Source organism: Trematomus bernacchii, unplaced genomic scaffold, assembly GCF_902827165.1.
Source record: "Trematomus bernacchii unplaced genomic scaffold, fTreBer1.1, whole genome shotgun sequence".
NCBI lineage: Eukaryota > Metazoa > Chordata > Actinopteri > Perciformes > Nototheniidae > Trematomus > Trematomus bernacchii.
The window spans coordinates 788,369-807,916 of record NW_022987720.1 but is presented as its reverse complement, the minus strand read 5'-3'; the positions used below and the strand labels follow the sequence as shown (position 1 = coordinate 807,916).

At 40.5% G+C, this 19,548-nt stretch overlaps 1 protein-coding gene across 2 annotated transcripts; it reads right to left on the bottom strand.

Moving 5' to 3' along the window:
• Positions 1-696: 696 nt before the first annotated feature.
• On the bottom strand, positions 697-19,175 carry LOC117493556 (phosphatidate phosphatase LPIN1-like). 2 transcript variants are annotated; one of them, XM_034144181.1, is made up of 20 exons: positions 18,979-19,175; positions 11,336-11,539; positions 10,839-10,934; positions 9,116-9,402; positions 7,730-7,837; positions 7,516-7,639; positions 7,144-7,423; positions 6,477-6,570; positions 5,872-6,056; positions 5,693-5,786; positions 5,384-5,453; positions 4,704-4,796; positions 4,547-4,605; positions 4,321-4,456; positions 3,951-4,099; positions 3,392-3,478; positions 3,037-3,189; positions 2,814-2,928; positions 2,592-2,695; positions 697-2,511 (listed from the first exon to the last, which is right to left on the bottom strand). In XM_034144181.1, the coding sequence occupies exons 1-20, from the start codon at positions 19,051-19,053 to the stop codon at positions 2,337-2,339; spliced, it is 2,688 nt and encodes an 895-aa protein (XP_034000072.1). In that variant the 5' UTR covers positions 19,054-19,175; the 3' UTR covers positions 697-2,336. The 2 variants fall into 2 exon arrangements, with proteins under 2 accessions (XP_034000072.1, XP_034000073.1); XM_034144182.1 differs by lacking the exon at positions 18,979-19,175 and adding an exon at positions 14,897-15,550.
• Positions 19,176-19,548: the final 373 nt, after the last annotated feature.

The following is a 19,548-nucleotide window of genomic DNA, read 5'->3' as shown; positions in this document are numbered from 1 at the left end:
CTGCTCAGATTACCATTTTCAGCAGCCTGAAATTTGACTTTTACCAGTGTTACTACTGTTCTTCAGTACACATTTAAGGTGCATTAAGGCCTATTTGTCATGACAATTTTTGTATATACTTTCTTAATGACCTCTCAGAACCAATATTGAACTCTGGTACATGTGTCAAACTACTTTTCAGATGAGAGTTTTCCATCATTTTGGAAATGTGGTGATTATTCTTTCTTTTAATTATTACAACATTTTAATTGTTTCCTTTAAAAGGCAGTCCATATAATACTCAAATAATTAAAATACAAAAACAGCAGGTATAAATAAAGGTGTTTTGAATTGATGATGTGAATTGCCCCACTTCACTTGAATAGTTTTGATAAATGGAAAGACTAAATGCTATTTTATGTGTTGAGGAAATGACCCTATCTTACTGTGACGCTTCAAAGATATGATGACTTGCTTCAGATATTTCTACCAAACAGTAAGTAAAGGAGTAAGTGAAATGCAACATAAAAATGAATCCTACTTAGCAGTACTAGGTTAACTCAACTGAGGTTCTGAATGCAGGATATTTATATACAGTATTTTCACTCTGGTACAACTTTTACTTAAGCAAAGCATCTGAATACTTCTCCCACCGCTGTACTCATGTGAATGAATAGTTGTCCTGCAGAAAGTTTGACACACACACTCGCTGCTGTACCAAGGCTTTTTTATTGAGTTAAATTACATTTAACGGTGGACTGGTCAAGAAAAAGTACGGAGGGGGTACATGAACAAATTATTGATAATTTTGTTCACAGTCAAGGTAAATGTAATACGTTTTCAGGCTTTTTTTTTTTAGCTCTTTCACAGAAAGAATAATAAAGCATTATATACACAAACTCACTTACTCAATATGGCAATACTGTGGAGGTGTTCACTGATACACAAGGCAGGTCAACATGATTACAGCTCCTGCTCATGTCCTGCTGATATGACCTCAGGTTATCTGTGGTATTATGTAAGAATTAAGGATCACTTTTCAATTGTTTGAGGGTTTTCAGACGTTTTGTATTAAAAACAATGGGTTATGGATTATATCAGTATGTAATCAGATGAATAAATAAGATATACTTAATGGCATGTATGGAACAACATATACATGAGGTACCAGTGACAGTAACATAGACTTGTTTTGTTATCTGTGACTGGATACATTTATGGGTGTTTGGTGAAGGTCACCATAAATGTGATCACTGTGATTTCAATATAAAAATAAAAATGATTCCTCTCACAGATACTCTTGATTTTCTTTTGTTGAGAAAAAGACAATTGTTATTTTGACCATTAAAAGGGTTGTGCTTTTTGTTTTCCTGTCTGGTCACTTTGTTTCAACAATAAATATTCATTTTTAAACCATATTCATAACACAACCTCTGTCAAGTTACAGTTACATTCATTCATTCATTTTTTCATTGTGCTCTGTTATACTTCTTAAGGCTGGACACTACAGGCAAAACCTTTCCTGGTCGGTTTAGAGTTTGGGCTATTTAGCTTACATTACCTTTTGCTATGACATTTTTGGAAAGAAAATCCTAAATACACATTTAAATGTTTATCTTAATTGTGTCTATTTTCGTCTGCACATGTCTCCTAAATCCACAAAATTCCACCATTGGATAATGCCTCATTTGCATATTTAAACTTTTCAGAAAACTCGTAATACTGAAAACTTGGATGGGATGTTTCATTATGATATCCATTCATTGAAATGTTTTTCCTGTAGTGTCTCCCTTCACATACACCTAATACTGACTTGATTTCTTTCAAACTAAATAATAGATAACATTATATGTTGCATTAAAGTAAGTATCAGCATGCATGTATATATATATCTCTCTCTGCATTTCCATGCTGAGGATCTGTAACAGTCTCAATCTTCAGAGTAAGAAAATAAATTCTGCATCTACTATTTGGCACAAGTTGAAATAACTCGCTCTCTGCTGTGGCAACAGAGTGGCTTTGTTCTGTTTGATGCACAGATGCCATAAATACATTATGTCACTGTCCACATACATACCATAAGGTCTAGCTACTGAAAGAATATCAACACTCACTCGAAAATAATATATGTACTAAGCTGCCTGAATAAATTACTATCATTTCTCATATACATACATCTAGTCAGAAAGCTACGGAGGCCATCTTTCTCATAAAAGTGCGCTTACATCCATCTTGTGCATTATAAGAGTTTTCACAGCAGATTTAACAAGTGGCCCCTGCTGTACCCTCAAAGTGCTCCATCTTCTACAAAAAAATAAAATCACACACATGTCAGTGCTCAGCAGGCCCACGGGCGGTCAGCTGCTGGGGAGCGGGCTCTGTGGAGGCGTAGTGTCCTGAGGCTCCACCCGGGGGAGCTGCTGCCTCCAGAAGGTGAAGTGGCTGTAGGTGTCCGAGCAGGGGAAGTCTGAGGAGGAGGATCGCATCTTCAGGGGGAACACGTGGTCCACCACCTCACCCAGACGCACGTACCTGAAGAGAGGAAGACGCATAGTGAGATATTTTTCTGGAGTCATTTTGATGTTAGAATATATCGTGAAAATGGGACTTACGATGAGATGTTGGTCTTGGCATGCTCCTGCACTAGCTCGCCTTTTGGGTTAACGGTGAAAATCCTGTTCAGTGGCACCCCGACTTCTTTATAGGAATATACATCCTGCGAAAAATAAAGGGCAACTAGATTTACATCTATAATAAACCCCTGCAAAAAGATCAAACCTCAGGGATAACCTTTAAATGACTTATGAGTTGTAGTTTATATAAAGTGTGTGTACCGTTGGTCTGTTGCCAAACGCTGCATAGAAAGGCTCGGTGTTGGGGTAGAAGAGGTTCTTGATATCGTTGAGACACTCCACCTTAAATTTCTCTGGTTTCTTCTCGATCACCTCCCTGTCACACACAATCACAAATCACAGTTCAACAACCCTCGAGTGTTCTATACCTTCTTACAAATGGTGACATGACTATAGATTGATTGTGTCTTTATGTATGTGAGACCTGTGCAGAGCTGAGAAGAGGCTGCTGGGGCTGAGGAGGACGGGGCCAATAGGAAGCATGGTGCCTCTCTCGTTGACCCAGTGGAGGTAACCTCTGGTCATGTCAGCCATGCCGATAGCTCGAGCGGAACAGTACAGGAACTTGTAGCCATTTCTGACAGTGAGAGAGGAAACAGAGAGAATAAGCATGTGTATTAATAATGATCACTTGTTTTCCTTTCGAGAGCTTGGTTTTGGCATTTCTGGTATAAAATATGTACGTAATTTTAAAGTATATGTGCGTTTTATTCTTTGCTTTGATCAAAACAAATCAAGGAAATCAAGATCTGACATTATGACAGTAACGTAATTCTTACTGGCTGACTTTGTGGTAGAGCTGTGCAATGCCCTGGTGGGTCCAGTCCTTCCCCAGTGTGGGCAGGATGTGACCCAGTGTGTCCGACCTGGAGACAAACACAATAAGACACAAGACTTGTGTAAAAGGCTTTTGCTTATTATTAAAGAAAAATGTACATCCAAAATAAATCATGTCAGAAGTCCTATGCACAGATATTGCTTTGAACAGGCAGTTTCTCATCCGTATCTGACTGGACTTCTGTATCGTCCTCATGTAAAATAACTCTTTAAAAGTCATTAACAGGTTGAATTATGTTCCCTATATTTTATAAATGCCATAAAATATGAACTCACTTTGGCTATAGTGGACCAAGAGGTGATTTTAATCCTATTTTATCTGTTTTTTCTTTGTTCATCGATACATAACTGTGTTTCTGCTACAACAAACGTAAAATTGGACATATTTGGACTTTCAGATGATGTGTTTATATCCAAACTAATCTGAACTGTGTTGTGGAGGTAGCTGTAAAAGTGTTTCTATATGTATGTATTCATACACTATGCTTATGTATCACTGACCTGGTGATGGTTCCATCTATGTCAGAGATAATAATCTTGTCGTCCCAGTTCCAGAGGTAGATGGTTCCCTGACAGCGACACGTCCCCTGGTACTGAGTGGTCACGCTGAACACAACATCGTTAGGACCGTCCTGCAGCTGGAGGGACAGCTGTGTGTGTGTGTGTGTGTGTGTGTGTGTGTGTGTGAGAGAGAGAGAGAGAGAGAGAGAGAGAGAGAGAGAGAGAGAGAGAGAGAGAGAGAGAGCGAGAGAGAGAGAGAGAGAGAGAGAGAGAGAGAGAGAGAGAGAGGAGAGAGAGAGAGAGAGAGAAACTAGATATAATACATGGAGGTAACGATTAATAACAAAAAAATGTCAATGTCTGCACTCACCAGCTGCTCTGATGTGAGTCGGAGTGTTTTCTTATAAGACACTCCTGGTGTAAGGCCGGGCTCTGATTGGCCGGGCGCAGAGCTCTGTAAGGCTGCCCTGTGGTCTTCATCACTGGAGGAAGAGTCTTCTTTGTGTCTGGCGTTAGACAGGTGGACAAGGGATGTTCAATCTTTCCCTGATTTAGAGGATTTATTCTTTGTCTTGTATCGTTTGCTGGATTCTCACCTGCTAGACATTTTCCCGTCCTGCTCATCATAACCGCAGGCCCCCACGTTCAGAGAATCCTGTACGAGGAGAACAAGGGTTAATGTTCTTTTAAAATCGATACAAATATTGTTGGAAAAAGGTCAACTTAATCATAAAGGAGATTAGAAGAAATTACAGATTTGGCGCTGCTGTTTCTGCCTCGCCAGGAGAACCACCACCTCCCTCCTTTCTTTGGCATCTTCTCCTTCATAATGTTCTCCACTGCAACCTGGAGAGGGGCACACACAGCCCCAAAACAACCACAAAACAACATCGTAAAAAAAAACACGCTTAAAAATCAAACGTAAGCCAAAGCAGACCAGTAAATCAAAAACAGTAACACAGAAGCAGCAATGTGTGTGTCTGCGGTTGGAATGGGGGGAAATGAAGCTAATTTAAAAACATGCGACAAATAGAGCTGTTTCTGACGTACAGAGCTGTAGCCAAGCACACCAGTCAGACAACAGAGAAGAAACTCTAAGGCGGAGTGAATATAACTTAGGCAAGAAGACTAATGCATGGATGCAACAAGGGGAGGGGAAGGAGGGGAACACAGAAGAGACAAAGTTTAAGGAAATGCATTGGATGTTAATCACACAACACAAAGACGTAGATAACATAGGGTTAATGTTGTTAGGTTTATAAATCCCACATTAGGTACTATGCAATGTTATAATCGTAACATTAGTAGTGTAGTTGCATAGGCATACATAGACATATGCAGCATGCTGTAACCGTTTCAGTCAAAAGGGGGAGTGGTATTCATGTAACACAACCACCTGAGTCATAAGTCTGTGCCCTGTATCAAGTTCCTACCTTTGGCAGCGGTTTCTGAAAGGCCTGCAAAGCCAGCATAAGTGGAGCCGCAGAGCTCCAATTATAGTATCTGAAGGAGAAAACAGAATATATTTTTATCAATTTCATTACCGCAGCAAAATACGTTGGCAACCAGGCGTCTTTGCAAAAAACCTCTTTAAGAGCACAAGCAATCCTGCACACCCTGCAGTCTTTGCTGTAATACCTGGCAGTTAAATCCATACGACGTAGTGCACCGTGAACTGCTTATAGCTTGTTGTTTTACTATATTTACACACATTTCGTCACTGAAGCAGGGGGAAGTCTTACTTGGAGCCAATTTTCACGACCAAGTTGGGGTCGTCGATGATGGAGGGGTTTTCCGAAAACTGCTGGTAAGAGATTATTTTCTCGTGGAACTGCTCTGTAATCACACACATATTACATGTTCAGTTTTCCACAGCTTATTTAAAAAAAAATGTGTGACAGCTGCTGTGTCGGAATCCTACCTTTAGTGATTTCCCTGTTGTCATTGAGTCCTCCACACAGAGAGATGGTGATAGTCGGCATGTCCGCCAAAGGGTCGCAGTAGCTGTCCACTCCGCTGTCCCCCCCTGAGCTGAGGGACTGTGGGGACATGCTGCTGCCGTGGGGGCCGGGGTCTGAGACGCTGCGCACCGCCACAACACCGTCACTACAGCGGAGAAAAGACCCACGAAGTATTGATAAATTCTGCAGTCTTTGATTGAGTTTAAGTTATGGCTGTGTGCTTGCGTGCTTCTACGTAGGGCTGCTCAATTAATCGTATTTTAATCGCAATTACGATTTTGGCTTGCAACGATTATGAAAACAACATAATCGAAATAAAACGATTATTTATTTAATTTAATTAATTTTTTAATTTTAATTTTTTGTATTGGTTTTTCAGTTGAATTATACTTAAAGTTCAGGGTAATCAACTGTTCAAAACATACTGTTCAAAATTTATTTTTCAATAAATGGATGTTTTCAAAGTAAATGGATAATCGTTTTTAATAATCGTGATATCAATTATTGACCCAAATAATCGAGATTATGATTTTTGCCATAATCGAGCAGCCCTACTTCTACGTACCTCTTAGGGAAATAAAGGGCCGCCACTTCAGGCTCGAGGTCTGTGATGTCATCCAGGTAAATCCCATCAGACCCAAGATGGCGGCTTCTCTTGTCTGCAACAGAGGTACAAATCAATTCAAATAACTTTGTACTTGCTTGGGTTCATACAGGAAACAATTTTTCTTTTTTTTGGGGGGCGGGGGGGGGGGCAGTTATTTTAACTCAGTGACGGGTACAATTATTCTTCACTTTTAGCAGCAAAATGTCTTGCCATTTCCAGAGTGTGTAAAAGTCTGTAGAGTGGGGAAGCTTTCTCTTCATAATATGCAGCAAAGTTCATGATTAGCTTCATCAACAAGAAAAATAGGCAGTATGGTTTATTTCATTAAGGAGAGCATGTCCTCACAATGTGTCATTTTGACCCTCAAAAACAATAAATTCTTATTTTTTTACAGCCATTTAGATTCCAGTTTATTTTTCGCTGTAGCTCAGCCTGATACAATGCATGAAATTACATTGGGTTAACCAGAAAATGTTATCTAAAAACAGTAGATTTTTGAGTGATTTTAACACCAATAACTAAATGCCCTTGAGCTGTGCAGAACAAAAAACAGAACTGCTGTTGACAGCCTAAAGCTCAGGATGAATGGAATATTTGACTGTGCTGTTGCCCTTCAGGCTGTCACCTTTTCTCTTGGATGGAGAGTCGGTTTTTCCCGGTGGGAGAGGCATCGTCTCCTCCATTTCAGACATCTGACCTGCTACACCTCCGGCTGTCATGGCCTCCATCCCAACTGTGTCCCCATTCGTCTCCTGTGGCATCATCAGGGTGAGTGCTGATATTTCAGCGCAGGGTCCACTCTGTTCCGTCTCATGAGTTATCACGCGGAAGTGTGTGCTTTCAGAGACTGGGATGGTTACCGGGCAAACTGACGGAGGGTTGGGTTTGTCTTGGAGGAAAGACGGCTAGAAAAGCAGGATAGAGGATGACACTAAATGACTACAAATATAAACAGAGTTGTTCTTTCTGTGCATGAACAGTTTACATTCTCAGTTACCTTGGCAGCCTGCGGGAGCTCTCCCCACGCCCAGTGCATGGCTGGATCCCGTTTGGCTGCGTCTGACGGCTTGGTCAATAGCTCAGAGTCGCTCTTGGGAGAAGTGGGACGAGAGTTTCCAGGACTGTGAGAAGAAAAGAGGATACACAATGAGTTACAGAGCTGTTTCTTCTGAATAATGACATGTAGGTGTCATCATGAGTGAGTGAAGCACCTCTGAATGGGGCTCCAGTCTCCATCTGAGCGAGTGTAGATGCCAGACTGTTTGAAAGAGCTGCCGGGGGCGACTGTTGTCTCATCTCTTAAAACGTCCCGAGAAGTCCTGAACACACAAATAAATATTGTAAATATATCACTGAATAACACAAATGTGCTTTTTTTATTGAATAATGTAGTGTATCTTCTACTTTGTCACAGTAACAGTATGTCATTTTGCTTTCACTTTAAACCCATTTTCAGACCCTCAGAGATCAAGCCTGGACTTAAAACACACCTCTTGTAGCTAAAACGCTTTATTAATATAATATTAGTTTTTCTTTGACTTCATAATACCAAAATAGGGAATTACTTATCGGGGTTTGGTTATTAAAGGCAGCTTGTTTCCTTCAATGACAAAGTATGCTAGCAATGTGTTGACACTTCACAAACAACCTCTTCTTTTATAGCTGTACTCAGTGTAAGCTCAGTGATACTTGAAGGTACAGATGAGCAGGGATTTTAATGTAAGGTATCCCCAACAGGCGTGCAGAGAAGGAAATAAATCTGTCTTGTAGCTATTTACAACCTTTGCTGTATTCATGTATGATACATGGAGAGGGGGGGGGCATAGCTCTTATAGCTGCATGTTGGCATACTGTATACATGCAACATTCCTTAACAACAACACACACAGTAAGGATGGATTCTCATTTCAAATGCAAAGCTCTTTTGTTTTTCCTTGTTAAAATTCCACGGCCGAAGAAGTGGTTCCCTTATGTTCTTGAGTGTCTTATCAGTGTGTGTGTGTGTGTGCGTGTGCGTGTGCGTGTGCGTGTGCGTGTGCGTGTGTGCGTGTGTGTGTGTGTGTGTGTGTGTGTGTGTGTGTGTGTGTGTGTGTGTGTGTGTGTGTAGCTGGAGGCTTTTCCACTACAGTCACTGGGGTCTGTTTATTCTTTCCTGACAGACTCTGATTCTCTTACAGCTGCTCTCAAAGCTAATTTAAGTGATGTATTAAAACTTTTTTAAAGGGGCCCTATTATGATTTTTGGAGTTTTCCCTTTCCTGTAGTGTGTGTCATACTGTAGGTTTTTTTGCATGTAAAAGTTTCGCTAAGGCTTAAATCCCTGTGTTCCCCCCAGAGGGAGTTTCTCCCCCACACATTCCCCCCCTGCCTAAAACACCTCCATATGACTCCTTTGTTTACTTTGGGAACATAGTGACATCACTATGTTACACTCGCACTTCTATTGGCTAGAGCTCCAACACATAGTGCGTGATAGGCGAAGGGGCGGGACATCTTTAAGCTGTTTATGAACCTGAAAATGAGCTTAATATGGCCCCTTTAATTCCTTTTTTCCTCCCATTCCCTTTTTTCCCTTTACCTCTCTGCACATGTTCTCACCTGTTGCTCCCTATCCCCGTCATTTCATCGGAACTGATGTCTATGGTGAACATGTCTTCGTCCTCGGAGTAGTCCCCACTGTCCTCCCTCCTCACACTGTCCGCCCGGACCTTCCTCCTTCTCTTCCTCCTCTTCTTCATCATCCCATTGCCAGTCTCCCCAGCGGCCCCCGTGGAGCCCAGTGTCTGTATGGGGGGCCCGGAGCCCTTCCCCAGCAGGGAGGAGCTCATCAGGAGGGCCCCGTCCGACAAGATGGGAGAGGTGGCCAGGTAGGAGGGAACCACTTCCTGCGAGAAGTCACATTATGGCCAAAAAATGCATCATTTCATATCTTTGAGACTACAATAGGATTGGTACTAGATTGAAAACACCAAACAGCAACATGATTGACAGAGTGTTATCATTAAAAATCTGTTTGTCACATCCACGCCAAACTAAAAGTGAAAAGTAAATATTATCTTCTTATTTAAACAATGAAAAACAAAATCCCACATCCAAAATGTCTTCTCTTGCATTCACCCTGACAGTTTATGTAAGCAGGTTAAAACTAGATTTTGGAATTTTGGAACAACTCCCACTAAAACATGACTCTACTCTTAGTGTTTTGCTTTGTTTTGGTTGGAGGCGAAGTGTGCAAACAATGCCAAACTGTTTGCAACCACTTCTGCTGTGAGGGAGACTCCTAGCCAGCGAAAAACTAAACAGCCAATCCAAAACAGACTCATTTCTGTGAAAGGAGGCCAGTTTTGAAAAGAACCTCCTTCTAGGAAAAGAAAAGGCTTTCCAGGATTGTCTCCTGGAGTTAGCGTGGGGGAATGTAGACATGTGTGTAGACATGTGTGTAGACATGAGGAAAGAGAGGGAGGAAAAAGTGAAGTGTAACCACATCATTTGTGGTCTGAAACTACAAGTTTTTACTTTTCATGTGCCAAGAACTCCCCCCCACCCCCTTTCTCTCCCAGGCCTGGGAATCTGACACCCCTCTAGGGAGAATAAATCACCGGCTTCCCTTGCTGGTGCCGGCCCCCCAGCCTCAGTAGTTCACCGACTCTACACACATCCTCACGTGTATACAATTGTGTAGAAATATTTTTATAACGACAGCACACGTGACTTGGCTGTCTTGGTGATGGAAAAACTCTGCTTTCCAAGAACTGAAGAAAAACAGCTGTTGAGTGTCCATGAATTTCAAGCTGAGTTTTGAATGGCTCTCATGGGCCACATAGAAGTAAAACATGTATAACCATGTTTAGAAAGAGGAAGGTATTTCTTACTACATGTTTTCAACTCGTCACCCTTTAACTATTTCTCTAACAACTCCATTCACAAATAAACATGTTCTACTTGAAAGCATATTTATTTGTCAGGAAACTCGAGTCCTGGTTGATCCTCAGTCATTATGACATAGAGGTTGATTTAGGTCAGAAAGCCTGTACTCAGGACTCATTTACCCGCTGATGAACACAGGAATGCTGTTCAGCCAAAAAAGGATAGGAAGAATTCCTGGCTGCTTTTCCAACCTATGCACACAACGCCAGCTTATTCAAACTACTCCAGTATGAGAAAACGGATAGTTTGGATAACGCTTCTCGGTTGTAAACATGGGTGTGTCTGGGCTTCAGGGGGTCGAGAGACTGATGTTTTGTTTTTTCAAATTGAGGTCCGCTAATTAACAGATGTTACATTTTTAGAAAGCTGTTAACTGCAGTTGTGTCATGCTAACCTGATCATTTTCTGTTTCTTGCACAAAGAATGCTTCTCCATTGTCCCCAAGCTTCATGTGTAGATTCACTGGCTCTCCATTGATCTCCATGTCCACCTGGCGGTAAAGAATGATCGTTAGAAATAGCAGTTTCATTTCTATAACGCATTATAAACACAGGCAATTCAGTGTGCTTCACATACATAACAACAAAGAGAACATCCATGCATAAAATAGTATTAAAAGTACTAAAGATATGTATTAATCAGAGGGGTGATAACTGTAGTTAAAATATAACTCATTTAAAAATAAAATTCTAAGTATATAACATTTAAAAAATCATTGAAATAACAGTCAATCACACGCACATAAGAGATATAAAAATGGCTATATGTTGTGCACATCTCATCTTCTGGCAGTTTATTTCCGTGGCATGCAGAATAACAGCTGACTTCAATCCAAGAGCATCTAAAAGGTTATAGCTCTCTAAATGCGACATCAAAGGAGGCTCCTCTCACCACTTTCTCCAGGGACTGGAGGACTCCCATCTTCCCGAAGCGGACATGGAAAGGTGAGCACTGCAGGGCTCCATCGGGCTGCCTCACTACGATGACGTCGATGCAGCCGGACAGGGTGGCCGGGTTCAGGCCTCGGTACAGCTCTTTGACCTGGACGAACACCTGGCCTGCCAGCTGGCCCACGTAGTTCATCGTCTGAAGGGTCTGGTGGAGGGAACATTGAAAGAAGGGACGAAATGAATTACGTTAAAACTGTAAAATACATCCAAACTTAAAGACCTGCATTTGCTACTTGAAGGAATATGTCACCACCAAAAATGATCATATTTCTAGCAATTACTGACCTTGTGTTACTTTGAATTTGGGAAGAAAACTTGGATTTTATAGCATGGCTCGATGGTGAACGAAAACAAAAAAAACTATATCAAAACCTCTATTTATCAACTCTCACATAATTGGGCAGAATCAACCAAGTCTCATTTATCCATTCATTTGTATCCATCACTTTACAATTTAGAACACTTCCACATTGGAAGTATTACACACATTTTCTCGTTTTTTCGATTCTTCATTACACCGTGAAGGCAGTGACACAACAAGTTTTCTTCAAGGTAACAGTGGTTGAGAAATGGATATACTAATGTTCATTTTGGGGGTGAAGTATAGCTTTAATAGTTGGATCACTCTGCCCACTTTGACAACCTAGGATGGCTTAGAGTAGACGACAGAGTACAGCTACTTGCAATGGGCCTGGTCTACAAGATCCACTACACCTCTATGGTACCCATGTACATGTCAAAATTCTTCCCAAAGGTCAAGGAATACCATGATCATAACACCAGAGGGAGCTCCACAAATCATGTAAAACCCAGATTTGGCACAAAAAAAGGGGAATACACGTTTCGCAATTATGCCACATCAAGGTGGAACGCTCTTCCCACAACTGTAAAGGAAAGTAAAACTATACTTACCTTCAAAACCTCTCTTAAAGAGCACCTTCGGGGGAAAGCATTGCAAAACTGGCCCCGGTAATGGTACAAATCTCAACCTGTCGTACAATGGACAGCTTCCCCCCCCCATCTATGTATATACTCGCATTTTAGACTCTGTTACTAACTGTATATCTGTAGACTTGGTAGGTCTTAAATGTCCGGTTAGGATGTATTAGAACGAAATCTAAAATGAAAATTGTAAATAAGCCATCTGTATGTAAAAAACCACCTGTATGTAAATTGTAAATAAGCCATCTGTATGTCAAATATGTCTTATATGTCTTAAATGATATGATGAATTGGAAATGGGGGACCCTGATGTAAACAAGACGAAAGTCTTTCTCTGGTCTGCATCCCCTTAACAATTGTATGTTTTGAGCTGTACTGTACTGTACCCAATATACAAGCTGTTAATAAACTTTTCAATCAATCAATCAATCAAACTAAGCCCCACGAAGCTTCCTCGAACTCAGTCAACTGTTATTGGAGGAGGTGTTTATGACCCGGCATCTGCAGAGCCATTCTTCAGTCCGTCAATCAAACCACTGCTGACGTACGTACGACTCTTCGTCTGAGGGCATGGGGTGAAGTTATTCTAATATAATTCTCTGATCTGAAGTCAGATTTGGAGCTGCACTGTCTAAGGAAAGAGGACATGGAGGCTAGTTCCTGTTCAGTACTCTTGTAATTTAGTTTCTCGCAGGATGGATTTGGTCTACACTCTGTAGAAAAACCCTCTTCTCCCCTTTTCTGGAAATCCTATCCGACTGTTTTTCATTCTGCAGCCCCCGACGACAGAGGTCAAAGGACAAACCAAGTTAGACCAGTCGAGTACTCATGTTGCCAATGTGATGTCATAACTGTCCCGGCGTCACAGGAAATACTGAGAACACGTAGACTTCCTGAGACACAAGTGAATGTCAACAATGTGAATGTCCACTTAAGGTAAAGGATGCCGTTACACAAGAACTACACAATTGTCTGAGTTGGTCATAGTTTAAACAGTTAAATAGAAAAGGTAAGCAGTGATCACATCTGTGTGAAGTTCAGTCCTCAAAGCTCTCCAAAATGTATTATCTGGTATGTTATTGAGGGAATCCCACATAAACAAACAGATGTATTCCACATGTTATAACAGTTTTGGATATTCTACATTTCAGGAACTATCTTATCCGATCAAACCACAACACACTATCCTGTTGAAGCAAATGATCTGAGTCGTTTCTGAGAAATATTTTAGAAAAAGCCAGGTTTTCACAGGCTTTAAGCATGTACACACACGTCCCCTTAGTTGTATTGTTTAGTCCTCTAGCTCATTACGTAATCAAGACTTACAAGCCGCTTTCTGTTTCTTACATTACTGGAACAAGCTAAACAAATGCTTTCAAGGTGAACATGTTTCTGTAACTGTGTTTGTCTCTATCCTCTCAATAAATCAGTGACTACACTCTATAGTTGTGACTCTAAATCAAACCGCTAAGTGCATCAGGTGAAGTAAAGAAGGTAAGGAAATGAACTAAAACCATCTAAAGAGTATTCAAGCTCATCCCTGCTGGTGCCATTTACTTCATTATTACATTAATCATAAGGTAAATCCCATTTGCATAGCTTTGGAGACTCCTTGGGGTTTGCAATAAGAGAAGGGGGTCTACCCTTGACTCAGTTGGCACTGGGCCCTCAAAATGTTGCAGCAACAGAGAACAATAATGCCACCATATCCCGCCTTCCCTCTGAGTATGTGAACACGAGAACAGACTCCTTGCAGAAGAACAGGAGAGCTATTTTTAGAGCAGCTGATGAGCCATAACAATGTCTGAGTCTTGAAATTCCACTTATAGATGACCTTAACTCTCTGCTTTCACTGAGACATTTAGTTACAGAACAAGCTGATTTTCAAAGCACAAGACTTTTTGTGTGAACACTGCCACATCCAAAAATACTTTTTCTTGTTTTACAGATGAAAAGAGGAACAATGACAGAACTGCATGGTTTAAAAGAAAGTGTTAGTAACTGAGCCCTTGGGAAATCCTATTTTAAAAAAGACAGTGTTTTATGTTTAACTGTGGTGTGGTCATTGGTTTAACGGTTTTACAATCTGTTTCCTTGCAGGCTGGCTTCTGGTTGGGACACTCAGCAGATAATGTTTTACAGAGATTGTCTTTCATTTTTACTCATACTACTACACTCACATAATCCATCACAATATTATGTGCACTTCTCATAATCATTTAAGAAAATAAAAGCCTCAACCTTTCGCAGATGTAGTTGATGAGTGGAGTTGAATTAAAAAGATGCATACAGACAACATTACCTCACACCAATCTGCTACAGTTTTTCCAACTCATCCACACATTTAAAGGGAGTTCCAATCCAAATCCAATAGATGTAGGTAAAAAGCTGACTCACAATATCCTGACAGTGCAAATCGATCATGTTCGAAATAAATTACAAGTGACGAGAAGCCTAAATAAAATGAGTAAAAAGCAGTAGTAACAGATATAGTATAACACAAATGAAAATGACACATACAGGCAGGTGCATTCAAATACATTATAAAGCAGTCTCCTACCTTCTATAGCTGATATGCTGACAGCCTTTACCAGCACATTGAGCCTGCCGTTCCCACAGCGGTGAATGACAGCTCAACAACACATCACAGGAGCCTCCTTTCCTGGTACAGGTGATGTCTGAGTGTTTTATAAACCCTCGACTTGCTGTCAGCGACTTACAGACAGAAAAAACGGACTATTAAGTCAACGCGATACTAATTTCTGCCTCTGACCGCCTCTGTTTCTCTCGCTCTCTCAGCAGCAAGGCTCGACGGAGAATGACATCATGCTGACCAATCAGCGTCGAGCCGTTGAGTTGCCAAACTCATCGTTTCAGCTGCCACAGTGGCAACACAATTACAGCTAGCCTACTTGTTTACATTGCTCCGGGCAGTTACATGGTTGCGTCAAATGTATTATTTCTATTCAGAATTTGGTTTTTTTGGTTATTATTGTACGTGAAAACAAAAGCCACACATTATGCTTCATTAGTCCACAATAAACTTGTCATAGTGTATTCAAAAGTTTGTGAAATAGGGCAAAAATCTGTCTAAAACAAAAACATATAACCTATGGTTTATGTTATTCATGTGAAAAATGTATACGAGATGTTAAATGATAAATAAGAACAACATTACCACGCTACAATGTCTCAGTTTAAAGAGCTCTGGAGGAAGCAGCAGCTACTGTGTGTTATGACGGCGGGAAAACGTGGATCTACGTCATCGTTTGAAGTCTCCCAGTCTGCTGCAGTGAGGTGATATTTCGGACCAATCACAGGCCTGCTTCATAGCACATGCCATGTGTAGCCTGAGACCCTGTAGTGAAACGGTGTGTCAGGAGGATGTGGTTAACTGGTGGAGTCATTTTGAAGAACTCAACACCAGCTACATCTGTTCTTGTATTAATAAAAGCGAGGCATTTCTATTTCAAATGCACAGACGCATAGGCTAAGAAGCACCAAATAGGACCTATTTAATAGGTAATAACCTGATAACACTGAGCTAATGTGCACTCAAATATATAAAACATTGAAATAAATGTTATTGGCATTAAAAGTTACATTATTGCCAGTTACTTTCTATTTATCTACCTGTGTGTAAGTTGGAACACAGCCAACATTGTTGACAGACATTTTCAGAGTTTCTTCATGGAAGACCTCACTACAGCAGCTCATCTACAACAAGTGCCACTTCAGTGTGTGTGTGTGTGTGTGTGTGTGTGTGTGTGTGTGTGTGTGTGTGTATGTGTGTGTGTGTGTGTGTGTGTGTGTGTGTGTGTGTGTGTGTGTGTGTGTGTGTGTGTGTGTGTGTGTGTGTGTGTGTGTGTGTTGTGTGTATGGGAACTAATTGTTTTTTTTCCAGAGTCTATGATGCAGACTTTCTGGGCTGAACCAGAGAGAAAAGAATGTGTGTCTTTGTGAGGGTTTTTCCACCACAGTCGACTAACGCTGAGCTCTGTCTGTTGTTATCTTGTGGGGCTGTTGTGTGTACTTTTGAAATGTTCACAATGTCATGTTCACACTGAAATTAAGGGGAACATTTTAAAAGATAAAAACCAATCCAAATCCAGTTTGTGTTTCTATTTGTGTGTATTGTTGCCTGCAGGTTCAGCATGTTCTGTTTCACCACCAGTTTATTGCCTGAGAACTTTGTTTAGTGACCTGCTGAACTTACACCGACCTGCAGCCTCAGCTGACATTAAAGTCTGAAAATTAGATATTTGTTTTCCTGGTTCATAACAACCCTGCCAAATTTGAATGATTAAAAAAATTGCCAAGTCTGCAAAATTATGTTTTTAAACTGTGAAATAAATATTGCAAGATCTACCATCTCACTGCTGCACTCTGCTTGCAGAATGTCAATGCAAGTGCACACAAAAAACACTGTTAACTTGAATTGGGAAACCATTAGGTCATAATTGTGCTCTTTAAGTCACATAATGTGTTTCGATCAAATATGTAAAATTACTTTACGTGAACTATAAGCATTTTCCTGAATGTATAGATTGGTGCCTCCTTTTACTGTATAATAAGTTACGTCAAATGTACTATCATGTGGTTTACACTTTTGTCCTTTAACCACGTTTAATGTAAGGGATTTCCAGTGAAATATATAAAATATGTGTTCTTTAATCTCTCATTCAGACTGGCCTTTTCCCTCATTTCTAAGGAAGCACTTCTCCCGTTTGCAGCTACAAGTTGATTCATCACAGTACTGCATTCATAATTGACAGTGTACCAAACAACTTCCTAATGTGCGACCCTGAAGGTTTCACATAACAAAATAACAACATGGACTTCATTTACATTTAAAAAAAATTTAACATTCAATTACAAATAAGATCCAGTAATAGTCCTGTAATAACTGTACGCATGATACATACTGTATTACAACTGTAGCACTGGTAAGCCCATTCTGACACTCTTAAGTCTGCAGACATCCGTAATTCTGTGAGTGTTACTGAGTTTGCTAAAGGATATATGAGCCTTACAGCTGCCCTAAGACCAATGAGCTGCCCTACCAGGAAGAGCTGAGCACAGCCGATGTACTCTGGACACGAAACAGCATATGATAGCAATTTCATGGATGGTCGGTGCAGTGACCCCTATCAGGCTACCACAAACAAGTTGACATAAGACTCTGGCACTAAACCATCAGCAACAGTCATCAACAGAGGAAAAACTAAAAAAATCGGCAACACAGAGCCCTCAAATATATTGAGTGTTTATTTTTCATGCATTCACACAGACGTATAAGTGGCCTAATTTGGTATGCTACCTGTTGGTTGACCTTATGTAGCCTTGCAACAAAAAAAAACACCCTTTCTTGTTGGGGGAGTGTCTTCACACACGTTTAAATTAAGGATTTATGAGTCGGAGGCTATGAGCTGACTGCTTGCTATGCACCATGACACCGCAGCAGGGCAACCATTTGTTTTCTCTACGTTTTTATACTTGTCAAAAATAGTTAAGGGATTTTTGAAGTACATTCTTTAGAATCTGGGGGAGAAAATCAAGCCAACACCTCACACATTTAAAAGAAAATCATAGCCAGGGATCATAGCCTACTTACAGGTTAAATGTTTGCAACTTTATGCAATGCAATGGAATAACACTGACAATCATTTTTAAATGAATGATTCACCACAACGTTGAGTAACACAATGTTCCTTAAAAAACTAGTCATTCTGTTTGGATGTAATTTCCGTTGACTCAGCAGGGGCACGGCGCTTTAACACATTTGTTGTATAATCTTTTTGCACACTTGCTTGATATCGAGCTCTCTGATTGGATCAGGCTATTGTGGTCTGAGAGTCATGAGACCGAACAGAAACATTAGCTGGAATTTAGTAAGTGAGATTATGAGTGTAGAACATACTCTTTGGCAAAACATTGTTGAGTCTGCTGTTATAAATTACAGAAAACAAAGCAATAGATGTTATATTTATGAATGATTTGTCTAAAATTAATACAATACACTCTCTAACTACCACAGATATCTCCTAATTGTTACCCCACCTAGTAAGTTTCAAGGTATCATTTTGTTGAAACATGTTGGTCTCATGCAACGTGGAATCCCTTCTTAAGAAATAACTAAATCTCAGAAATCCACAGAGGTGAGAAGATTCCCTGATCCATCAGGCTGTCCTGCCAGCTCGCTTCATCCCTGTACCTTCGTGTTCCCCCATTCACCCCCTTTTTGCTTCTCCCCAAGTTGAGTCAGAGCAGATCGCCTTACAGGGGGGATTACTGAGAGACATATCTCGGGTCTCACTGTTTCTGCTGTCCTAAGAACCAGCTACATGACTATACACATTAAAATGCTACAGATATGAGTCTAATTATTTTATTAGGGTTCAGATTGAATTAAAAAGTAGTTTTAAATGATGAAACGTATGCCTATATTCCTCCTCTGTGGTGATATAAACACAAGTGCTTGAATACACTTCTCTCCATTCATTCTGTAAACTACAGGCATATAAAAGCACAATCACAAACCTTTTCACTTTAACATCCATTCATTGTTCTTAATACAATTTATTTTACCCATAATTCATGCTGTTTTATCCACATATGCAGATGATTTAAAAACTACTTTACCCAGCTCCATGTGTTGTCAGTGCTAAAGTTCTCCGCAGTTTCATCAAACTCTTCTTCATCCTCTGCTGATATCATGATTCCATTGTGTTTTTAATCCCAGTTGCAGTTTTCTGTTTTTTGGTATCTCTAAACAGACGTTTATGTATAAAATTCCACAAGTCCCATCCAGTCTTGGACTCGTGTCTTCACTCTGTGAGCATGTCAAGTGTCTGACTGTCATGTGCAAGTGGACAGCGTTTTAATAATTTTACCTGGGCCCCCTGGTCAGAAATCTGAGCCTGTCACAGAGTGGTCATCGTCCATCAGACCATCTGACTTCTTAAGGACTTGAGGAAGTGGGACACCTGTTAGGATTGTTTCTCAGAATGTTTGTCTAAGTTGACTTTGAGTTGAACTACCTTGGCAGAGAGCTCCCTCTAAGCATGCCTGACAGTTTTTCAATGTGTGCATTTCTCATTAGTTAACACTGACTGTGACACCTGTTGTTGCTGTTGACCCATGTAGAGCACAGGAAGGCCGTCACTGACATTCAGAACATATCAGCACCTGTCACATGGGCTGAAGTCCAAG

Coding starts and splice junctions, on each gene's coding strand:
- LOC117493556 (XM_034144181.1), bottom strand. CDS start 19,053: ATGATATCAGCAGAGGATGAAGAAGAGTTTGATGAAACTGCGGAGAAC. Junction 11,540..18,978: donor CTGACAACACATGGAGCTGG/GTAAAGTAGTTT, acceptor TCCCTCCACCAG/ACCCTTCAGACGATGAACTA. Junction 7,424..7,515: donor AGCTCCCGCAGGCTGCCAAG/GTAACTGAGAAT, acceptor CTGCTTTTCTAG/CCGTCTTTCCTCCAAGACAA.